This window comes from Camelus ferus, chromosome 34, assembly GCF_009834535.1.
Source record: "Camelus ferus isolate YT-003-E chromosome 34, BCGSAC_Cfer_1.0, whole genome shotgun sequence".
NCBI classification, from domain to species: domain Eukaryota; kingdom Metazoa; phylum Chordata; class Mammalia; order Artiodactyla; family Camelidae; genus Camelus; species Camelus ferus.
Window position 1 is genome coordinate 5,712,424 of NC_045729.1, and position 20,827 is coordinate 5,733,250.

Sequence of the window (20,827 nt, forward strand, 5' to 3'; positions counted from 1 at the left end):
CTAATTAAATTTATAAGACTTTGCACAGCAAAGGAAACCATAAACAAAGACAACCTACAGACTGGGAGAAAATATTTGCAAATGATGCAACTGATAAGGGCTTAATTTCCAGAACATACAAACAGTTCATACAACTCAATAACAAAAAAACAAACAACCCAATCAAAAAATGGGCTAAAGACCTAAACAGACATTTCTCCAGTGAAGATATATAGATGGCCAATAGGCACATGAGAAAATGGTCAATATCGCTAATTATCAGAGAAATACAAATCAAAACTACAATGAAGTATCCCCTTACAGCAGTTAGAATGGCCATCATTTAAAAGTCCACAAATGATAAATGCTGGAGCGGATACAGAGAAAAGGAATTCTCCCCACTCTGTTGGTGAAAATGTAATTTGGTGCCACCATGGAAAACAGCAGGGAGATTCCTCTCAAACCAAAATAGTGTTACCGTATGATCCAGCAATCCCACTCCTGGGCATATATCTGGAGGCAACACTAAATCGAAAAGATACATGTACACCAATGTTCAAAGCAGCACTATTTACAATAGCCGAGACATGAAAGCAACCGAAGTGTCTGTCAACAGATGACTGGATAAAGAAATTGTAGTGTATATATACAATGGAATACTACTCAGCCATAGAAAAGAATGAAATGATGCCATTTGCAGCAACAGGGATGGACCTGGAGATTGTCATACTAACTGAAGTAAGTCAGATAAAGATAAATATCTTATGATATCATCTGTATGTGGAATCTAAAAAAATGACACAAATGAACTTATTTACAAAACAGAAAAGGACTCATAGACATAGAAAACATGGTTGCCAAAGGGGAAAGGGAAAGGGGAGGGATAAATTAGGAGCTGGGATTAGCTGATACTAACTACAACGTATAAAATAGATAAACAAGGTCCTACTGTATAGCGTGGGGAACTATATTTAATATCTTGTAATAATGAAAAAGAATATATATGTGTATAGCTGAATCATTATGCTGTACAGAAACTAATACCTTATAAATCCAAAAAATGTATAAAAAAGACATTTATTTGCTTTTATTGCTTACATGCTCCTTTAATGAACATTTTCTCTTAGCCTGATCCTGAATTCTTACCTCTTACTAATTCATAGCTGGGTCAGGCAGGACTTAATACTTGGTGTTGGTTTTAGTCATACAAGTAAACTCATTTGTAATTTTGAAAACCTTAATAATAACATGATCAAATGTGTCGTCCTCAAATAGTACGATTCTCACCTCTAACAGTTTTAGACAGTTAGTGATTTCTTTCTTCAGATTTTCTTCTGCCAAGTCACGGGATCTTTCTTCAAGCTTCACTCTTTTCTCCAAGGTGAACCAGTCGCATTTAAATCCCAAAGATAATCTGAGAAATTCGGCCTGTTGTCAAAATAACGTGAGGGTGAGGGGAGAAAAACTGGATGTGGTCAAATATTTCAGTTTAATCCCAAATATGCAGAGGCATTTCTTTCTCCTCCCAGCGACGTAATGCTGGCACGCATAGACTTTTCTTGCCCTTTGTCATGGCAAAGCCAAACAGACACCAAGCCTATGACAGCTTGCACAAAATCATGAAGTGACTGTAGGTGAGTCTGAAACACTTCTTTTTTTACTCAAAGGAAAAAAACATTTGCTTTAAACTTACCTCTACCTCCTTCTCATTAGTAGAAATGCTGCAGGATAAGAGAAAGAAGTTATTCAAACAGAATTCAACAGAAAAGCCAGAAACGTTAGCAAGCTACATGAAAAAGAGCTTACTTGTCACTCTGTCTAAAGTTAACGGACTTCACAGTGGTTACAGGGAGGGAGGAAAGAGCAGCATCTATTAAAAGACAATAAAATGTTATTTGGTTAAAAAGGCTTAATAGCTAAAGGCACGTTCAATCAACTGTTGTTACGTTCTCTCTCCACTAAACAGGCATCTCATTGAAATATGTCTGAGAAGATGGTCAGCTAACAACACATTTGCTTAAATGTAAGATAATGTTATGCTTTGCTACTGGGATCACAATGATATTAAATCAGAGGCTCACATTCCAGCCTGGGAATAGTCATTGAAGATGTCTGGGAGTCAAAGGACAGCCCGAATTACTTTTCTTTGCATTTGAATGTTTATTTGACTTGATCCTATGGTTAAATGCATACCTTTCTCTGGTACCCTGGTCCTTCTGAGGATCAAGAGTTTAAAAGCAGCAACAACAGGTGTTGTAGTGATTCTGGTGGTGGTGGTGGTGGTGGTGGTAACAATAGTATAATAATTATTTTAAAAATAATATGGTGACAGTAACATCAACAATAAACCTAGTCTCAATCATTTACCACAGATTTACTATGTGCCAGTCCCAGAGCAAGTCTCTTTATAGATATTAATGGTACTCTTCACAACTACTTCACAAAGAGGGCAATATTAGTTATGAAGAGCATTAGGTTTAAAGTTGAAAAAACCTGGTTTAAGTCCTAGCTTTTATGGACAAAGAATGTCACCTGCCATTTCAGTAAATAAAGGATGTTGTGGCCATCAAGCCGTCAGCCCCGGTAGCCGTGGTGCATCCTGAGGGGACTTAAGATGGAGGAAAACAGGACGCTGGCCCTAGGTAGTTAAGTTAAGGTGCATATTCAAGGAATAATTACAATAAGCCCAGACTCCTGCATCTTCCCATACGTAGAAAAGTGCTAAATTCATTAACTTGAAATATCTGAGTTTTTTAAATAACTAGCAGTAATCTTTTGGATATTCAACTACCTAATAGGTTGTTTTTGTTTTTGCAAAATCTCCTATATATCCTGTCTCCTCCCTTCCCTCTTCAGAACAGTCCCTCAGAGCTATCTGAGAGGCTATGTCTTGGGCTTAAGTCCTCAGGAAATCTGCTGGATAAAACATAATTCTCAACTGTTAGGTTGTGCTTTATTTTTTTCAGTCGACACTTTGATCCTTATAACTATGTGACCTGAAACAAGTCACAACTTCATCAAACCATCTACAAAACAAAGATGATTTTTCTATTTTTCTATAGTAGCTAACTTTTATGAGAACTTCCATCAGGCACTTGTCTAAGTGCTTTTTATATAGTTTGTTCAATCCTCACAGCAAATCTGAGATAAGAACAGTATCTTATCTACAGTTTACAGGCTGGGAAACTGAATCATACCGTACCCATCTCACACAGGTATTGGGGAGAACTAAATAAAACTATGCACATAAAGAATTTAGCCTTGTGCTTAGCACAGTATATTCTTAATAAAGGGTACTTTTAAAAAAATCAATCACTTCCACTTTGCAGATGAGGAAATTTAAAGTCAAGGTTAACATAGAAAACCAACTTATGGTTACCTAGGTGAAAGCGGGGTGGGGAGAGATAAATTGGGAGTCTGGGATTTGCAGATACTAACTACTATAAACTAGACAAACTAGATAAAATATAGGTCCTACTGTATAGCACAGGGAACGATATTCAGTACCTTGTAATGTCCTATAATGAAAAAAAATGTCAAAAGGAATACATATGTGTGTGTATGTGTAAATGAATCACTATGCTGTACACTAGAAATTAACACAACATTGTAAATTGACTATACTTCTGTTTAAAAAAAAAAACAAAAGACTCAAGGTTAAATAACTTTCCAAAGTCATCGCAAGTCAGAGAGTGACCAAGCAGAGTCATTGACTCTGAAGTCAGAACGCTATCCACTCACTAGTCCATCCTAATTAACGGAGGGGAAATGGGGAGAGAAACATATTAGCACTTATTCTTTAAATACTGACTTATTTACTTTTAGATGGAATAATAAAAAAGATCTGAGTAGCACTTAGCACTCACCACCAACATTGGTGTGGTCCCTAGTTCACAACAGGGGATCTGGGGCTTAACAAGCAGTGCAACATAAATATGGTGAAAATGATACAGACTGAATCAAAATCAGTTCTATTTGGCTGATTTTACCTAGAGATGTAGACCTGTAGATGCCATATCTTTGCTCAGAAAGATTTCACCCCTAAAAATTACCGGCGGGAAATAGGGGTTGGAAGAGAACATCCCTTACCTCCTGCAGCACATTCTTTTCTGTGCTCCTCTCTTGTTCCTGGTTCCGCTATGGCTTCCTAAAACCATAAAGAGATTTTATTGCGGTACGTAGAGTGGAAATCCTCCATAACCAGTCATTTCCCAACTTCCTGTCCTCTCTCGCCCCACCCTGTGGAAACCACTCTACAGCAGCCAAAGACCTGTGCTGGGCATTAGGAAGAAAAGAGGACTGGCTCCAGCGGGGCTTCCAGTCTAGCTAAGGCATAAAGAAGAGAAACACACAGAAAGCTGCCCACGCGGTACAAGTCACCACCACGCAAACTAGGATGAGGAGCCAAATAAATGCAGTACGGATGAAGAAGTTTTCTGCAAAGGGAGGAGAGCGGCATCATGGCTTGAGAAGCATGGAAAGTCCCTGCTGACAAGGAACCAGCTGGAGCTTGAGGGAGAGGCAGGAATGGGTGGGTGAAGAAGTGGGGGTGATTTAGGACCACGGCACCAGCTTTTCAGATGGGCGGCCGGGGAAACTGATGAAATAGCTGATAAGATGGTGTCACGCTTGGCTTTTATTCCAGTGTGTTTTAAGGTCACTGACCAAGTGTCCTACAAACGTATCTGTATAACAAAAATCACCCTAATAAGAGAGTGGGTAATGTACTGCTCCTGGGGAAAACCAGTGGAAAAACTATAGATCATCATTTTTCAACATTCTCAGAAATTTTCCATAAAAAACAAGTCCAAGACGAATTTCCTTGGTAGGGCCCTTGATACTATGTCGTGTAATTTTTGGACAATTGAAACTAAGATTTTGATCAAATGTAACAAATGCAGTAATACGGGTAAAACATTAGATCATTCTTATCAACATGTAAATCATCTTAAGTTTTTTGAATCCTCCCTCAACTCATGACGTCTTCTGGCCACGGCATTTTCTTTCTCTCCTGCGCTTCGTGGCCACGCTTCTGGGAAGAGGTGTCCACAGTTGCTGTTTCTAATTCTTCATCTCCTGTTAGTGACCAATGAACCACTCTGCCCCTGTACCCAACACTCCAAGGAAACTGCCCTCCCCGGTTACCTGGGGGCTCCCTACTGCCAAATCCAAGGGATCATTTTTCAGTCTTTATTTTACTTGACCTCACTGTAGCATTTAAAATGATCTATGGGGGTGGGGGTATAGCTCAAGTGGTAGAGCACATGCGTAGCCTACAAAAGGTTCTGGGTTCAATCCCCTGTACGTCCTCTAAAAATAAATACGTAAACCTAACTACCTCCCCCCACCAATAAAAACAAATAGATAAAAATATATTAAAAAAATTTTAAAAATAAAAAAAAATTTTAATTAATTAAATAAAATGATTTATAATCCCCTCCTTCCTGAAGATTTTTCTTCCCTTGGTTTTCCTCGCCTGACGCCGCCCCATCACTACAATAGCTCCTTCTTGGTGTCCTCCGCTATCGCCTTCTCTTATTAGGGAACAGAGTCATGAAGAGTCCACTGTCCTCAGTGCTCTCTCCCTGCCTGCCAGGGTCCTTGGGAGCTCCCATCCACATGCGTGGTCCTTTGCCGATGACTCACAAATGAGTGAGTTTGTGAGTCATGCTACCGAAAGGCCCACAGGTAAGTTTATGAGTATGGATAAATAGCTCTATATGAAATCTCCTTACAGAGTACTGATGTCTCATCTCAACCAAACTTGATTTATCTCAAATTAAATTAAATTTACCCCGTAAATTCCATTCTTCTTACTCTCGCCTGCTCTCATGTTAATCTATCAATTCTGTAGGTTAAGCCGTAAGCCGGGGTGTCTACCTTTTCCCATGCCGCTGACATCCATCACTGAGTGCTGTGAATGGTACCCCCTCACTATCTCTCCAATTAGTCTCTTTTTCTCCATCATCACTAAATTCATACCATCCTCATCTCTTGCCTGAATTAGTACAATAGCATTCTAACGAGTTCCCCACTTGCATTACTGCATTTTCCAATCCATCATTTTAAAGTTTTTTTTTTTTAATTTCTATCTTTTTCCAAGATGAGAAGAAGTGTGTTCTCTCTGAAGACTTCTATGAAAGACTAGAGGACTCGAATTCTCCTCTGTCCAGTTTTTATAAGGGGCAACCACATTCGGCATGTGTGCGAGCCAATACTACGCTCTCTGCATACTTTACAAAGAATTATTCCAAATCACATATCCAATCACCCTACTCTCTTCAGATATGAATAGTATAAAATTTTTATCTATCTTATTACCTCAGATGTATACATGCCACAGCCTTCTCTTCACTTGAGTTAGCTGCATGAGTCTCTGTTTCTTTTAACCAAATAGGCCTAACTAAAACAATGTTTATACACTGATGGGAAGACAATAATATTAATACACACACAGACACAGACACAGACATACACACCTCTGTGCACAGAATGCAGGGAGGGGCTAATGCATGAGTAAGACTCTTGAGGAAACGTGGAATTGAATCCATGGTCTACTAGTTACCCTTCGATAATTATAAATTCATACCACTGACAAGAAGCCTTCTAAAAGAAAGGAGTTTAACTCCTTTTCCATACACATTTCACTGTTCGCCCTCATGATGCTCTACAGCAGTTTGCCATAAGGCTGTGTAACATTCGACACCACTCAAGGCACCCCCTCCATGACACCTTTCCTGTCCCCTCACCCCAACCACTTCTCTTCTCTATCACTAACCACAGTCTAATTACTAAGTAATCATATATTTCCTCCCTGAATCACAACATATCCTTGAGGTAGATATCATTGTTTTATTTAGCCTTATTTATTAAGGCATTCATTTATTTAAGAGTACCCTATTGATAGATATCTAGCTGGTTTCCAGCAGACTTTTGCTGAATAAATGAGTGAATGAATGAATGAAGGAAAAATTAGTGTGGAGTCACGAGGTCCTACTTCTGACTCTACTGTGTGACCTCAGACAAGTCACAAGGATGCTTTGGCCTCAACTTCTTCATCTATAAAATATTGGTATAACTAAATTCTATTAACCTCATAAGATTCTGAAAAGACAAAATGAAATAGTGCTTATAAGAGTACTACGCAAACTTAAAGGGACAGTTCCACCGTTGTATGGGTTATTACTTTTATTTTGACAGGTGTACATTTCCTTACCAGATTTAACGTGGTTTTTCCTTCACTCACGGAGCCCTGGACTACAATATTTTCAGGAGCTGGACTTCTGCCTATGAGAAAGAGGAAACACACCAGTTAGGGGTTGGGGAGGGCAGCAAGAAGTAAAAGAGGAAGAGGGTGGCAATGTGGCAAAGGCCTTCATATGTGAGACCAATTTTGTACTAAAAAAACTTTAAATGTGTCCGAATCAGGACCAGACCAGCAAAATTTCCCAAGGAAGCTAACCATAGGCAATTTCTTAACAGAAATGAACATCTGTATAAACAGCCTTCAAATAATAGGGTTTATAAAATACTTTTTAAGGCTGGTGCTGCTTTTTTAAATCAAACACATTGCTAGTGTAATTACAGAAATGGAGTGAAAGAAGGATGAACAATTAGCAACTTCGTAGCTTTTTTTATAGCTTGACAAACAGGTTTTTTTAAATTACATATGCAAGGCTGATAACACAGTATGATATCCTTCCAAAACACTGTATCTGTCTAAATGTCATCAAGCTAAGATGAAAAGATGCACTTTTAATTTATGCCAATCCTTTTCATAATTTCACTTTATTTACCTGTACCGTAATATACTTGATAATTACTTGGACATGATCCATTGTCCTGAATTTAGTTCAGAGCAGGCACAAAGGTCACCTGCTATAGTTAGATTTTGTTTAAGAAAAAGCAATAATTAAAGGATATATTAGATTTTTAACACTTAAATGGAAACAAGAACAAAGTGGTAATCACTTTCTTCGGAGATATAACATTTTTTCCTATACATTTTATTTTAGTTTAAAAAAAAATTTAGGATACATGATAGATTCATATGGTCCAAAAATGAAAAAATGTAAAATGTTTTCCAGTGAAAAACTTCCCTCCCATCTATGCCTGTCAGAAATGCATTTTCCCTCCTCATAGACAATGTTACGAATTTTAGTCTAGACTTTCAGAGATATTATATATACACGCACAAAAGCTTTTTTCTATTCTTTTTTTCACAATTTTTACATGCAATACATAATGTTTTGTACCTTAGGCTTTTTTCCCCAAGAAACAATAGTTCTTTGATACCTTTCAAAGAAAAAAGGTTTTTTCTGTGTGTTTTACAGGGTATTGTTAGTATTCCATTACGTGGATATGCCAAATACGTAAATTTATTTCCAATATTTTGTTATTACAAACAATGCTGCAGTAAATAAACATCCATATATGTCACATAGTATGTGTGTACTTAGATCTATAGGATAAATTCCCAGAAACCAAGTTATTTTATCATGGGATATGTACATTTAAAATTCTGATAGATACTGGCAAATTCCTCTCTATATTAATTACAGTAATTTACACTCCCTGGATTCCATTTCTACAGTTTTACAGCGCCTCTAATTTAGCATGTATATCTAAAATTTAATTGTCCAGTTCAAACAACAGATGAAATTTCCGTAATTTTTTTTTTTTTTTTTTTTTGGTGGGAATGAGAGCTTCCTGTGAGTGTTGACTGTAGTGATGTCTCACTGGGAACGGATGAGAAGAGCCACTTCATTTTCAGACTCAAATGGCAGAAGGGAATCTAACATTATTTAGTTAATTTTTGCCTCCTGAGTGGACCATCACTAATTGGTCCATCCTTTCAACCTAGTAAATCCTAATTGGGATTCTGAGAATTTCCTAAGTAACTCCATATCTGCGCCACCGTTGAGAGCAGTGTGCCCAGTCCATCTTTGCTATAGGAAGTATTTAAATCCCATTGAAATATATTGTATTTTTAAAATTCTAAATGCAGAAGTGGAAAAAGTTGGTAACATCATAAATGAAGGCCATGTTCATCTCTTGGACTTCTTTTCTCTAGACTATGTCTTCAAAATTCTTTTATAAAATAACATGACAGAGCTACTGAGGATAGTACCCTCCACTGAGGATAGCTTCCAGGTTTGCTGAATGGAAGCTACACTTGAAGCCTTCAGCAGCTCACCTCCACTCTTTAGCCCAGCAGAAACTGATCTTTTTTCCTCCTCTTTCTCACCCAGTGGTTTACATCCAAGGTCAGCAGAAGCCATATTCAAAATTTCTGATCCAGAATCTACCATCAGGAAGAAACGAACAGCATGAACACTATGCAAAAGGATTATTTGCGTATGTTCTTTTCATTTGCACGCACCTCAGCAGGTCAGAAAACAGCAAACTTACAGCTATAATACTAACATTCTATTTTTGTATCTTTTCCAATCCACTCACCACTTGGAGTCACAGTACTTTCTGTAGATGAAGTGTGTCCAGGTGATGGTAGCGTGGAGTGTTCCCTGTCAAAGGAGTAGAAGAAAAATTTTTGAGTGTTGGTTCCAAAGAATTTTCTTAGAAATTAACAGGATATGCCCCCAAATTCACACACACAAACAAACCAGCAAACCTGGACTGTGGCAGGCTCTCAGAATATGAGCATTCAACACCATTCTCCTTAAGTAGAAAAAAAAAAAAAAGGAGAAACAAGTTTAACAATTTGACATTTTCCATTCCAGAGAGGCTGTGTTAAGCAAACATTTTCATACAATTTTAAATGAACCCATATTTGCTTTTCTCTTTTGGAGAGGAGACAGGAACGGGATGGTATAGGGAAGATTGGTACATATACTTCCTCAAAGCTGTACTTGCAAAAAAAAAATCCAATTTTAAGTATACTCACAAGTCTAATATTTAAAGAAAACCTGATGAATTCTTGGGCAAAGCAAATTCTAAACTTAAAGGGCACATAGAGTTTATATCATGAACTTAAATTTTCTTTAAACAGAACGTTCTAGGTGGGCATGAGACAACATTTCTATTTACGGAAATATTACTCAACCTAAAAGTTCTGACTCGGTGATTTAAAAATGGTTCTCAATGTTCCAGCTAGACACGTAATACGTTTTAAATTTAATCCAATTCTCAAAGATCCCAGGGATTATATCTAAGTCAGCACCTATTACTTGGCATTCAAGTGGAGCTTAACGAAATTATAGTCCTAGCCTGCCAAGGCAAGTGTTTGAAAGCCTCACTTGAGCTTCCTGATCTCTAACAGGAGCTCCTAATTTGGGGGGAACTTTAGGACGTTACGCTGGATTACTTTGCTTATTCTCTTTTCAAAAAATATAGTGGGCACATAGGTTCCTCTTGAATAAAAAGCTTTTCTAATGTTTTCATGATTAGTTGGTTTATTTAAGAAAATCCATTAAAATTTCATAAATTAAAACAGAAATCATTTGGACATAACAAAACCCTGCACTGACAATACAAAAATGGACACATTTAAATATTCCATAATCAAACCTAGAACTTATTCCCTGACACAAGCCACAGCAGGTTTCAAAGCAGGGATGCTGGATATCACACACAGTACTGAGAATCTATCCAAAATAACAGTGACTACAGTCATGGGAATGAAAAGGTTTAGCAAGAGCTTGCTGAGTACATAGTTATTCAACACAGACAATAACGGCTTACATCTGTTCAGCATATTAAAATTTACAGAAGCCCTTTTATGCATTATCTTATTTAATTCTCCCAACCATATGCAGTGGGTTTTAGCCAACAAACAAACAAAAAAGGATTTACTCATTTCAGATAAGGAAGATAAAACCAGTGATTAAGCAATTTCCCAGAAGTATTCCGATAGTGGCATCAGCCTCTTCACCCCAGCTAGACTAAACACAGTGTCCTCCCCACTGTCTCTGAGATACCCTAAGGCCGTTGGAGGGGCAAAGCCTTTCTAGCTGTGGTCTTACACTGGTAGATGATTTGCATATAAACTTTTTAAATGTTCACCTCACATGTTTAGAAAAATCTACAATCAAACTTGCACAGCAAGAGTTTACACCTAATTCTTCTATTAATAAATGTTGGGCAATCATCTTTTTTTTGTTTCATTTCATCTCTGCTTTAAATATCTTTGAGTCAGACTAGATGTGACTGGAGCCCCTTGTGACAACAGTTTAATTTAACTCAACAACATTCATCAAAAGCCTTTCCCTGTTTCTGGCACAAAACAGAAAGGCTGGAGTGACCAAAAGCACAGTCCTTGTCCCAGAGCAGCTCACAGGCCAGTCAGGAAGACAAACATATAAAGCAAACACTCCATAAATTATAGGCAGCATTCCACAGAGGAAAGTAATACTCATAGGACAGAGTAGGGTAACATTTGAATTAAATTTTGAAGAGAACGTGTACCTTATACTCCACAGTTAGTTAAATGATAGTAGCCTTCTCCTTAAAATATTTAAATAGATTGTTTAGTAACTATTATATGCTTGTTTAACTATATGCTGATATATATGTAAGAAATGAAGTTATAAAAATAGGAAAAAATGAAACATCCTTCAGTTTCATTGAGTATCACACCATGTAAAAATCAGCAAGGATTGATTCTTTAATAATAAAAAATTGGGCCCATACATATATCCAGAAGGAACCCTACTTCAGGATGACACCTGCACCCCAGTGTTCATAGCAGCACTATTTACAATAGCCAAGACATGGAGGCAGCCTAAATGTCCACCAACAGATGACTGGATAAAGAAGATGTGGTATATTTATACAATGGAATACTACTCAGCCATAAAAACTGACAACATAACGCCATCTGCAGCAACATAGAAGCTCCTGGAGAATGTCATTCTAAGTGAAGTAAGCCAGAAAAAGAAAAATACCATATGAAATCGCTCATGAGAAATCTAAAAAAAAAAAAAAAAAAAAAAAAAACATAAATACAAAACAGAAACAGACTCATAGACATAGAATACAAACTTGTGGTTGCCAAGGGGGCGGAGGGTGGGAAGGGATAGACGGGATTTCAAAACTGTAGAATAGATAAACAAGATTATACTGTATAGCACAGGGAAATATACACAAGATCTTATGGTAGCTCACAGAGAAAAAAATATGACATTGAATATATATATTTTCCTGTGTAATTGAAAAATTGTGCTCTACACTGGAATTTGACACAACATTGTAAAATGATTATAAATCAATAAAAAATGTAAAAAAAAAATCGGGCCCATTAATACTCTATAAAATATAAAAGTATGCTTTTACATGTGGCTTGAAGTAATCCTTATCACTGTGCTATAATTAATAATATATATTTTATATAATAATAATTACTATATTGCACTAACTAAAAAGCTAATTTTTTCAGAAAAAGATTTCTTATACTGATCACAGTCATGGATTCTTGTATTTGAATTTAAGAGGTATGAAAGGAAACAGTTATTTTCTATTCAATTCACTGATTTCTAAAATTAGGGAAAAGGGAACACACATTATTTCTGTAAACTTTGTTTTTCAAAAAAGGCTAGTTATTATTTAAAATCAAAATAATAGCTACAGCAAAAACACAGTTTGCCTCCATTATGTTACAGATGAGTCTCATTTGTTGTTGTTGGTAAACATAATATATTTGCCGATTAAATTAAATAACAATCCTGTGATTTTGGGTGAATTTAGTAGCCATGCATTACTACATTATTCTGGAACAGTTACAAGGAAATTGGATATTAGTGGTTATTATCCCCAATTCATTTATCTATAAATCTCACTGATCAGAAAACACCCCATTACATATCTCAATCCTAGATTTTCAGACATTCAGTTGAACATTTTTTCCCAGACAAAAGAAGGAGATTTTTCCCCCCAAAATTTAGGATTATAGTTCATGAAGGTTGGAGATAAAGCCCCTCAGGGTGTCTGTGCTTGTGAAGTGGTGGGGGCGGGGGGGGGACAGACATAACTCAGCAAAAACTTTCCACAACTGTGTCCTTTACTTCCAGCTTCAAAATTTACCCCTATTCAAACCAGCTTCCCAGACCCACAGGAGAACCTAACCCACACAACAGCTGTAGGACTTGGGCAGATCATAAAAAAGACAAGCTACTAGATATATCTTAAAACCAAGGACAATAAAAAAATTGCCTAAAAGCAAGAAAAAGAAAGTTCAGAAGAGAGACTTACATGGAGAAGTCTGGCTCAAGTCAATGGGTCTAACATGCTGACGGCATCAAGCAGGAAGCATACTCTTCCTGTCTGAGCCATTCAGATATCAACCTGCATAACATTTACATGGAAATCCGTGGTCCAGCCCATTTGCTTTTGACAGTAAAAGTCTACCATAGGGTGGGGTAGCCAAGGCGCTCACGGAAGAAAGTGAGACATTCTCCCACGGGCTGGGTCAGCCAATGCAGGACAAACACACACACATACATACACACACACACACACACACACAGAGCAGTATTATTTTAATATTTAGATAGAAAAACATGATGAACAGTAAGAAATAACTTCTAAGATATTAGTAAGGGCAATTAATAGGCCTAGATAATTACTCTTCTACATGAAATGCTATTTTATCCATAGATTTTATGATCAGAAACCCTTCCACCAATAAATACTCACATTACCAATGTAATTTTTACTTTTAGATCCATTTTGGGCAATTGACACTGCTCAAATTAATACGATTTTCTGAGAGAAGAAAAACTGAACATAAGGAGCCTTTATAAACTTATTTCACTCTAACTCAAAATACCCATGACTTGGAGTCAGTTTCAATGTTCTAAAAAGAAAGGAATGTAAAACTGAATGTCAAAAGATTACAACTGCTGTAATCTAAACAAAACTAAATGCCTTCACAAGTTTTTTTTTTCCCCCTCCAATTTCTAACTAAAAGGACACCACACCTTCAGATCTACAGGACACACCTACCACTTTGAGGTTCATTTATAATACAGTTATCAGCCAATTTCTACATGTCCCAATTTTGCAACTGGCAATGTTACTCATTTTCCAAAGTTATTAAAGCTGCACCCACACACGGCTTGAGAAAGCAGGAGAGACAATGGCCAGGAAATCTTCTGAGATATTTTAAAATTGATTCTGTTCTTTGCTTCATAAATCATCTTCTCCTAGTGATAGTAAATCATAAACAAAAACATGTCATAACAAGAAGGAGACCTCAAAGGGGATCAAAAGACACTTCACATTTAGTGTATGTGATTTATGTAACAGCCAAAGTGAAACAGAAATTCATCTCCGTGTCCCCTGACCTGTATCCTCTGAGCTTCACGCTGCTGACAGTTCTGGTTCTGGGTGACAGTTACAGCTGCTATTTTCTGGGTGTCTACCATGAACCAGGTACTTCCCTTACATTATAAAGTATCTTGTTGGGGTCAAATCTGAGATTGCAGTAAGTAGAGGGGAGAATCAGTTTCATTGTCATAGAATTTTCATGGAACTTCTTAATTCTTGGAGTGTGCAGGGACACACATAGGTACCTAATCACATGTCCAGTTTTGCAAAGGCCCAGACACACTGTAATTGCTATTGACTCAATGGTGGGAGCCGTGAGGCAGGAAAGAAAGACAGATTAGAACGAGAGACACCTGAGCCCCAGGGAGACCCTGCCAAGGGTGAGGAAGAACTGAGCAAGTTGGGCCAAAGGAACAGCTGGGTCTAGCTATCAAAGGGAGCAGAGATACACAACATTGTAAAATGATTATAAATCAATAAAAAATGTTAAAAAATAAAATAAAATAAATAAAATTTAAAAAAAAAAAAAAAAACCAAAGGGAGCAGAGATCCTCAAGCCGGTGGGAGACAGTGTCTCCAGCCAGCCCTGCTGGACTGTCTCTTTGCATTGAAAAGCAGAGGGTAATTTTAAGAACTGCATCGCAAGGAACCCACTCAACATCACACTCAGACCTCAACTGCAAGTGCTGAAAACAAGAAGGGAGAGTCATCTCTCTACTGACCAGGGAAGGGAGATCACCAAAGGTCTAGACACAGGGTTTGAAGGAGGTCAGCCGTGGGGTAGGGCCCGTGGGCAGTGTGGACAGCAAAGAGGACTGCAGAGAGGTGAGTGGTGAAACTGACTGCCTTCTCCCACAATCTCTCAGGGGGTCAAGCGTCCTTCCCTGGGACCCACTAGTTGGTGAGGTCAAAAGGACATTGGGATATCCTGGTATGCTCCCCTAGAGGTTCTTGGAAATGTTGAGAAGGGACCCCCTGAAACAAAAAGGCCTTCCTATTCATCAGCAAGTGGGGAAACAGAGCACTGAGTTTTGTCTTTCCTCTCAAAGTGACCTACTGGGTTTGCTTCCACGGACTGGCTAAGCCAGAACTCAGCTGTTGCAGATATATATAGGTGTATACATATGTGTAATATATATATATGTGTATGTGTGTATTTGAATCCCCGAAAGAACTCTGCAAAATAATATCTCTGTTTCACAAGGGACGCACACAAATTGAAAGAGGTTAGGCCATGTGTCCAAGTTCACACAGCTAAAGAGTAACAGAGCCAGCTTATACCCACACCTGCTTAATTCCAAAGCCCATGCTATGTGGCTAAAAATTCTAAGTCATTGCTTGGAAATATTTCAAATAAATACAAAAGTAGACAGGATGGAATAATTACCCTTTGTGTACCCATCCTGCAGATTGAACAATGATCAATCTATGACCTATCTGGTTTCCTCTATACCATCACCCACTAAACCTAACCTGGCATTATTTTAGAGCATATCCCAGATACCATTAACATTTCTTTCATAACTATTTTAGTCTGAGTCTGTAAAAGACAAAAACTGGAAATAATCTCTTTCCTTTTTTCCTTTTTACACTAAAATATCCCAAATAAAAAGATTTCACTGGGTCACTAGGGTAGATCTATTCTCCCCAAGAATGTCCCAAACTGGACCCCAAATTATTTTCCTATGAGATGTTCTTCTTGAGATATTTCTCTTGTTGGAGTCCCTTGCTCACCCAAAGATCCTCGTATAAGTTCTGATGGTCACTCTCATCTCATGCTGTGCTTTCTGAAAAATCGCATATAGCTTCCTCTATGAATATGGGAGGGAAATAAAAAAAATAAGTCTCGGGTTCTCAGGAACACCAGTCAGAAGGCAAGAAGGCAAGACTGTCAACTCAACACACTCATTGAGTGCTCACGCTCAATGTTTTCAACAGACCCTGTAGGGAGTACAAAAATAAATAAGCTAACAGGCACTCAACAAATATTAACGGAGCAGCCACTGTTCAACGAATCTATGCAGGGAGATAGCTTAACATTGGTTAATGGCCAAAGGCAGTCTAGAATCTGATACAGGAACACACATAAGAAAACAAGTAACTACAATGTAACCAAAATAAAGGTGACAACCAGAGAAGGACACAGTGACTAGGGTCCAAGAAAAGAGTGAACTTGTTTTTCCCTGAGTGGGATGCTTGGGAAAAGAGGGAACTGAGGCCTGAAGGTCAAGACTTTTGCATTGTCACAGAGAAGCAGAGCCAGGGAAAATGCCCATCTCTCCACTTCTAATCCATTATGATCTCCACCTCAAGAAGGACTTAAGATGCCTGACTGTGAACATTTCTTGCTACCGCAAGAAAGGTTTTATGGAACCCTTGGTTTTTGAAATGGGCCTTGACACGCAAACAGAATTTGAGATCCGGAGAAGTGTACAGCGTTCTGGGCAGGGAAAGCAGTGCGGGCAGCTTTGTATGATATGTTCTGACAATACAGACTACCTCGCTCGGCGACACTTAGGGACAACTCTACGGCAGTGACAGGGAAAGGATGGAAAAGTAGGTTGCAATCGGATTAGAGAAGAGCTCACGTACCAGGTCAACTTGTTTGTCACAAAGGCCTTCAAGAGTGACAACATTCTGACAGTTGGAAGCCAAAGAATTAAGAAAACACAATGATTTATGGGTCGCTGAGGTAAACATGGATTCTATGTTTCGTAATTTTTTAATATTTGATAGTGAGGTATTTAATTATTTTCCCCCCAATTTTGTTTATTTATTTATTTTTTAATTGAAGATTGAAGTATAGTCAGTTTATTTCAAAATGTAGAATAGATAAGCAAGATTGTACTGTGTAGCACAGGGAAATATATACAGGCTCTTGTGGTGGCTCACAGCGAAAGAATGTGACAATGAATGTGTGTATGTTCATGTATAACTGAGAAATTATGCTCTACACTGGAATTTGACACAACATTGTAAAATGACTATAACTCAATAAAAAAAGTTTATATATTTAAAAAAATGTGGACATCAAATTAGTTAATTTAATTAATTTTTGGTGTACCACGTAGAGATTCAATTATACTATATATATTCCTTTTCATATTCTTATGTTTTGTAATTTTAATTTCAGATTTTATTCTAATTCCCTGTACTTATCATCACTGAGAAAGCTTAGGCAAGCACTGTCGAGGGAGAGCTTTCTATCTGTTTCAGAGATGGGTGTGGGGTGGGGGATGAAGGGGCAGGAGGTGGGGTTTACTCAAGGGACAGGCAGGAGGACGTGAACAGGATGCACGGATTCTTCAGTGGAGCGGAAACCTGGAAAGAGGATGGTGGGAATTGGTGGCATCAGCCACAGAGTGCAGGTGACAGCCCAGGTCCTGGGGACTACAGAAGAAATGGCGCAGAGACGGCATGGAAGCCTTCAGGGGGCCCACGCATTTCCCCAGGAGCATCTGACAGAAGTTTCTTGTGTGATCTCTGTTAGCTCCTATTTCTTAATGGGTGTCAAGAACACAGACAAAACCCCTCGGTCACATGCCCTGATGAGAGTGGATAAGGAGGCCCTTTTAGACACATAAGGCAGTACGTTTCTTAGCCAAAAAACTACCAAGATAACTGTGAGTAATTATTACGATTGAAATGTCTAAATTCAATGTTCTAAGAGAAGTTGTGGGAAGGGCTTAATCTTTGAAGCTAGACAAACCTGAATCTGAATCCCAAGTTTGGTACTTACTGTCTTTTAAAATATATTTTTATTGAAGTACCGTCTATTGAGTGATTGTGGTTATTTAACTTCTCTGAACTTCAGTTATTCTGTTTGTAAAAGCAGATCATACTTAGCATTCAAAGCTGCAGAGAGAATCAATAACATGGCATGTGGAAATACTTTCTTACAAAGTACCTGGTACACAACTGATGTTTGTTTCTCTCCCCTTCTTGGTGAAATCAGTACCATATAGAAAGGAAATTACTAAGAACCAAACATCCTGTAAGCTTCCAAATTCAACTTCCTTTATTAAAACTTTACAAGAATTGCTAAGTAATAGTAAAACAGATTCATTTCCTTCTTCTTTCCTTTTCTTAGCTACTCAGTAGGATCGGTACTAAGGATGGGGAAAATGTCAGATACACACACTTAAAAAGAAAAATAAGAACTTGTATAGCTCAATTTTAAAATACACCTCATTTTTTAAATCAGCAAGAGCTCTGTGTAGACATCTCTCCAAAAAAGGTATACAAATGGTCAACAAGTACATAAAAAGATGCTAAACATCATTTGTCATTAGGGAAATGCATATCAAAACCACAATGAGATACCACTTCATATCCACTAAGATGGCTATAATCATATCTTCAATAATAATAATAATAAAAAGATGGCTATAATCAAAAAAGTAGACAAGTGTTGACAAGGATGTGGAGAAACCGAAATCCTCATACATTGCTGGTGGGAATGTAAAATGGTGTAGCTGCTTTGGAAATCTGTTTTGAAGTTCCTCAAAATGTTAAACTTAGAGTGACCCTCAGATGCATTCCTTCATATATACCCCAAAGAATTAAAAGCATATGTTTACACAAAAAGTTTTACACTCATGTTCATAGTAGCATTATTCACAAAGTAGAAGCCAAAAAGTAGAAACAACCCAAGCACTTATCAATGGTGAGTGCATAAATGAAATGTGGTCCATTCATACACTGGAGTATTACTCAGTCATAAAAATGAAGTACGGATAATAAGCTACAACCTGGATGAACCTTGGAAACATTACACCAAGTGAAAGAAGCCAGTCACAAGAGGTCACATATTGTATTATTCCATTTATACGAGATTTCCAGAGCAGGCAAAACTATAGAGGCAGACAAGGTGGGTAGTGGCTGCCTAGGGCAGGGGCAGAGGAGCAGCAGAAATAGATTGCTAACAGGTAGAAGGTCTCTTTCCAGGGCAATCAGAATGTTCTAAAATCGATTGTGGAGATAGTTGTGCAACTCTGTGAATCTTCTGAAAAGAATTTAATTGAATGAGTTAAATTGATGAGTTGTTTGATATGCACATTATAACACAGTAAAGCTACTTTTAAAAAAGGGAAAATGATGGACTGCCAGGCCCTAAAACAGAACAGTCAGCTCCATCTGGCTGAGAAGATCACAGAGCTCAGGCTCAGACTGCTGATGGAGGAAGGGGCTCCAGACACATCTCCTTGACCTTGGGAGTTAGCCTCAGGGCCCTCAGTTATTCAGTATTCTCTTCTTGGGTGGAGAAGTGCCATGAGCACCTAACTACTCCACTGGATACTCTTGGGCATTGCCCTGTTCTGTGCCGCAGAGCCCCTGCACCTTGAAGATGGTCTAGCCTTGACCTCAATTCTTAGAGAGTCAATGAGATGTGAGGCTTCTTACAGTCCATAGTGAATTCAGGTCTCAAACCACCCTGCCTCTCAAACAAAAAGTTCAGCACACTTCATCAAAATCTCCTTTTGGTCACATATCCTTGAGTTTATAGTTAGAAGAGGCAGAAAGCACCCCAAATCAAAGACTGACATTTCTCGTGCATCTGAATTTTGTGGTGTAAGACTTATACTTGCTATAAGAGTCTCAATAATACTTAAAAAAAAAAAAAAAAAGGACTACCCATAGAAGAGGACCAGGATATGGCAGTGCTAAAAATGAAGTTGAAATACAGTCCAATACTCACGTCCATACTTAGGTCATTATTCATGCTGGTGCAACCTGAAAGATCTGTTCCTGGGTGGGGGCCGGTGGCAGGGCCTGGGCACCTGGCAATAGGAAGTAAAGTTCCTTACTACAGTGGAAAAGTTGCTAATTTCAGCAGATCCCAACCTGTCGCATAGTTCCCCTTCCCCGCCCCAGTTTTACCAAACGTCTAATTGAGTTCAAGGCTTAAGTAAGTCATAATGAAAGAGAGCCCAAAGCTCCAGCAGAGAGAGGGTAAAAATCCCAGAGAATCCAGCCAGAAATGAAAATGAAGTATTTGCAATTCAAAGTCTTGCTTCCTGACCCTCGATACAGAAAGGAAATTTCATTGCGGTAGATACTGCTCATAGACTCTACTGACATTTCTTTTTTTGTTTGTTTTTTGTTTTTTGTGGGATTTTTGTTTGTTTGTTTTTTGTTTTATTTTTGTTTTCAGGATAAGGTAATTCAGTTTATTTATTTACTTTAATGAAGACACTAGGGATCGAACCCATGACCTAGTGCATACTAAGCACACACTATACCACTGAGCTATACCCTCCCCCCTCCACTGACATCTCTGAGCTTTTTCTAAGGAAGATCAGTCTGTGCACTCTGACAAGTGAGTGAGCTCAGACGAGCTTCAGGGGAGAGTGAGTGTGGGGACAGGATTAGATTCCCAGAGATTTGTCCACCTTGAGCGTGAAGGAATAAAAAGATCATCAAAATCTGTCTGAATACATTAACTGAGCAGTACATAGTATGTTCAAAAAAATTGGGAAACATTTTAAGTAGCCTAATTTGTCTTTTACGTTTTAGAAGGGGTATTATGAAATTCAAAAGAGCTAATAGAGAAAACTATAGAGGT

At 38.1% G+C, this 20,827-nt stretch overlaps 1 protein-coding gene across 3 annotated transcripts in view; it reads right to left on the reverse strand.

Moving 5' to 3' along the window:
* The window catches only part of LRMP (lymphoid restricted membrane protein), a 51,869-nt gene that overhangs the window by 11,954 nt on the left and 19,088 nt on the right, over positions 1 to 20,827 (reverse strand). For 2 of the 3 annotated variants that reach the window (XM_032473468.1, XM_032473466.1), the window contains 9 exons: positions 19,961 to 20,042; positions 9,611 to 9,657; positions 9,439 to 9,503; positions 9,176 to 9,283; positions 7,196 to 7,266; positions 4,069 to 4,126; positions 1,786 to 1,849; positions 1,673 to 1,700; positions 1,267 to 1,407 (listed from right to left, as the gene is read on the reverse strand). In XM_032473468.1, coding sequence (XP_032329359.1) covers positions 1,267 to 1,407; positions 1,673 to 1,700; positions 1,786 to 1,849; positions 4,069 to 4,126; positions 7,196 to 7,266; positions 9,176 to 9,283; positions 9,439 to 9,503; positions 9,611 to 9,657; positions 19,961 to 20,042 — 664 coding nt within the window. Of the gene's footprint in view, positions 1 to 1,266; positions 1,408 to 1,672; positions 1,701 to 1,785; positions 1,850 to 4,068; positions 4,127 to 7,195; positions 7,267 to 9,175; positions 9,284 to 9,438; positions 9,504 to 9,610; positions 9,658 to 13,185; positions 13,287 to 19,960; positions 20,043 to 20,827 lie in introns of those variants that run through there. The other variant, XM_032473467.1, reaches the window with a different exon arrangement.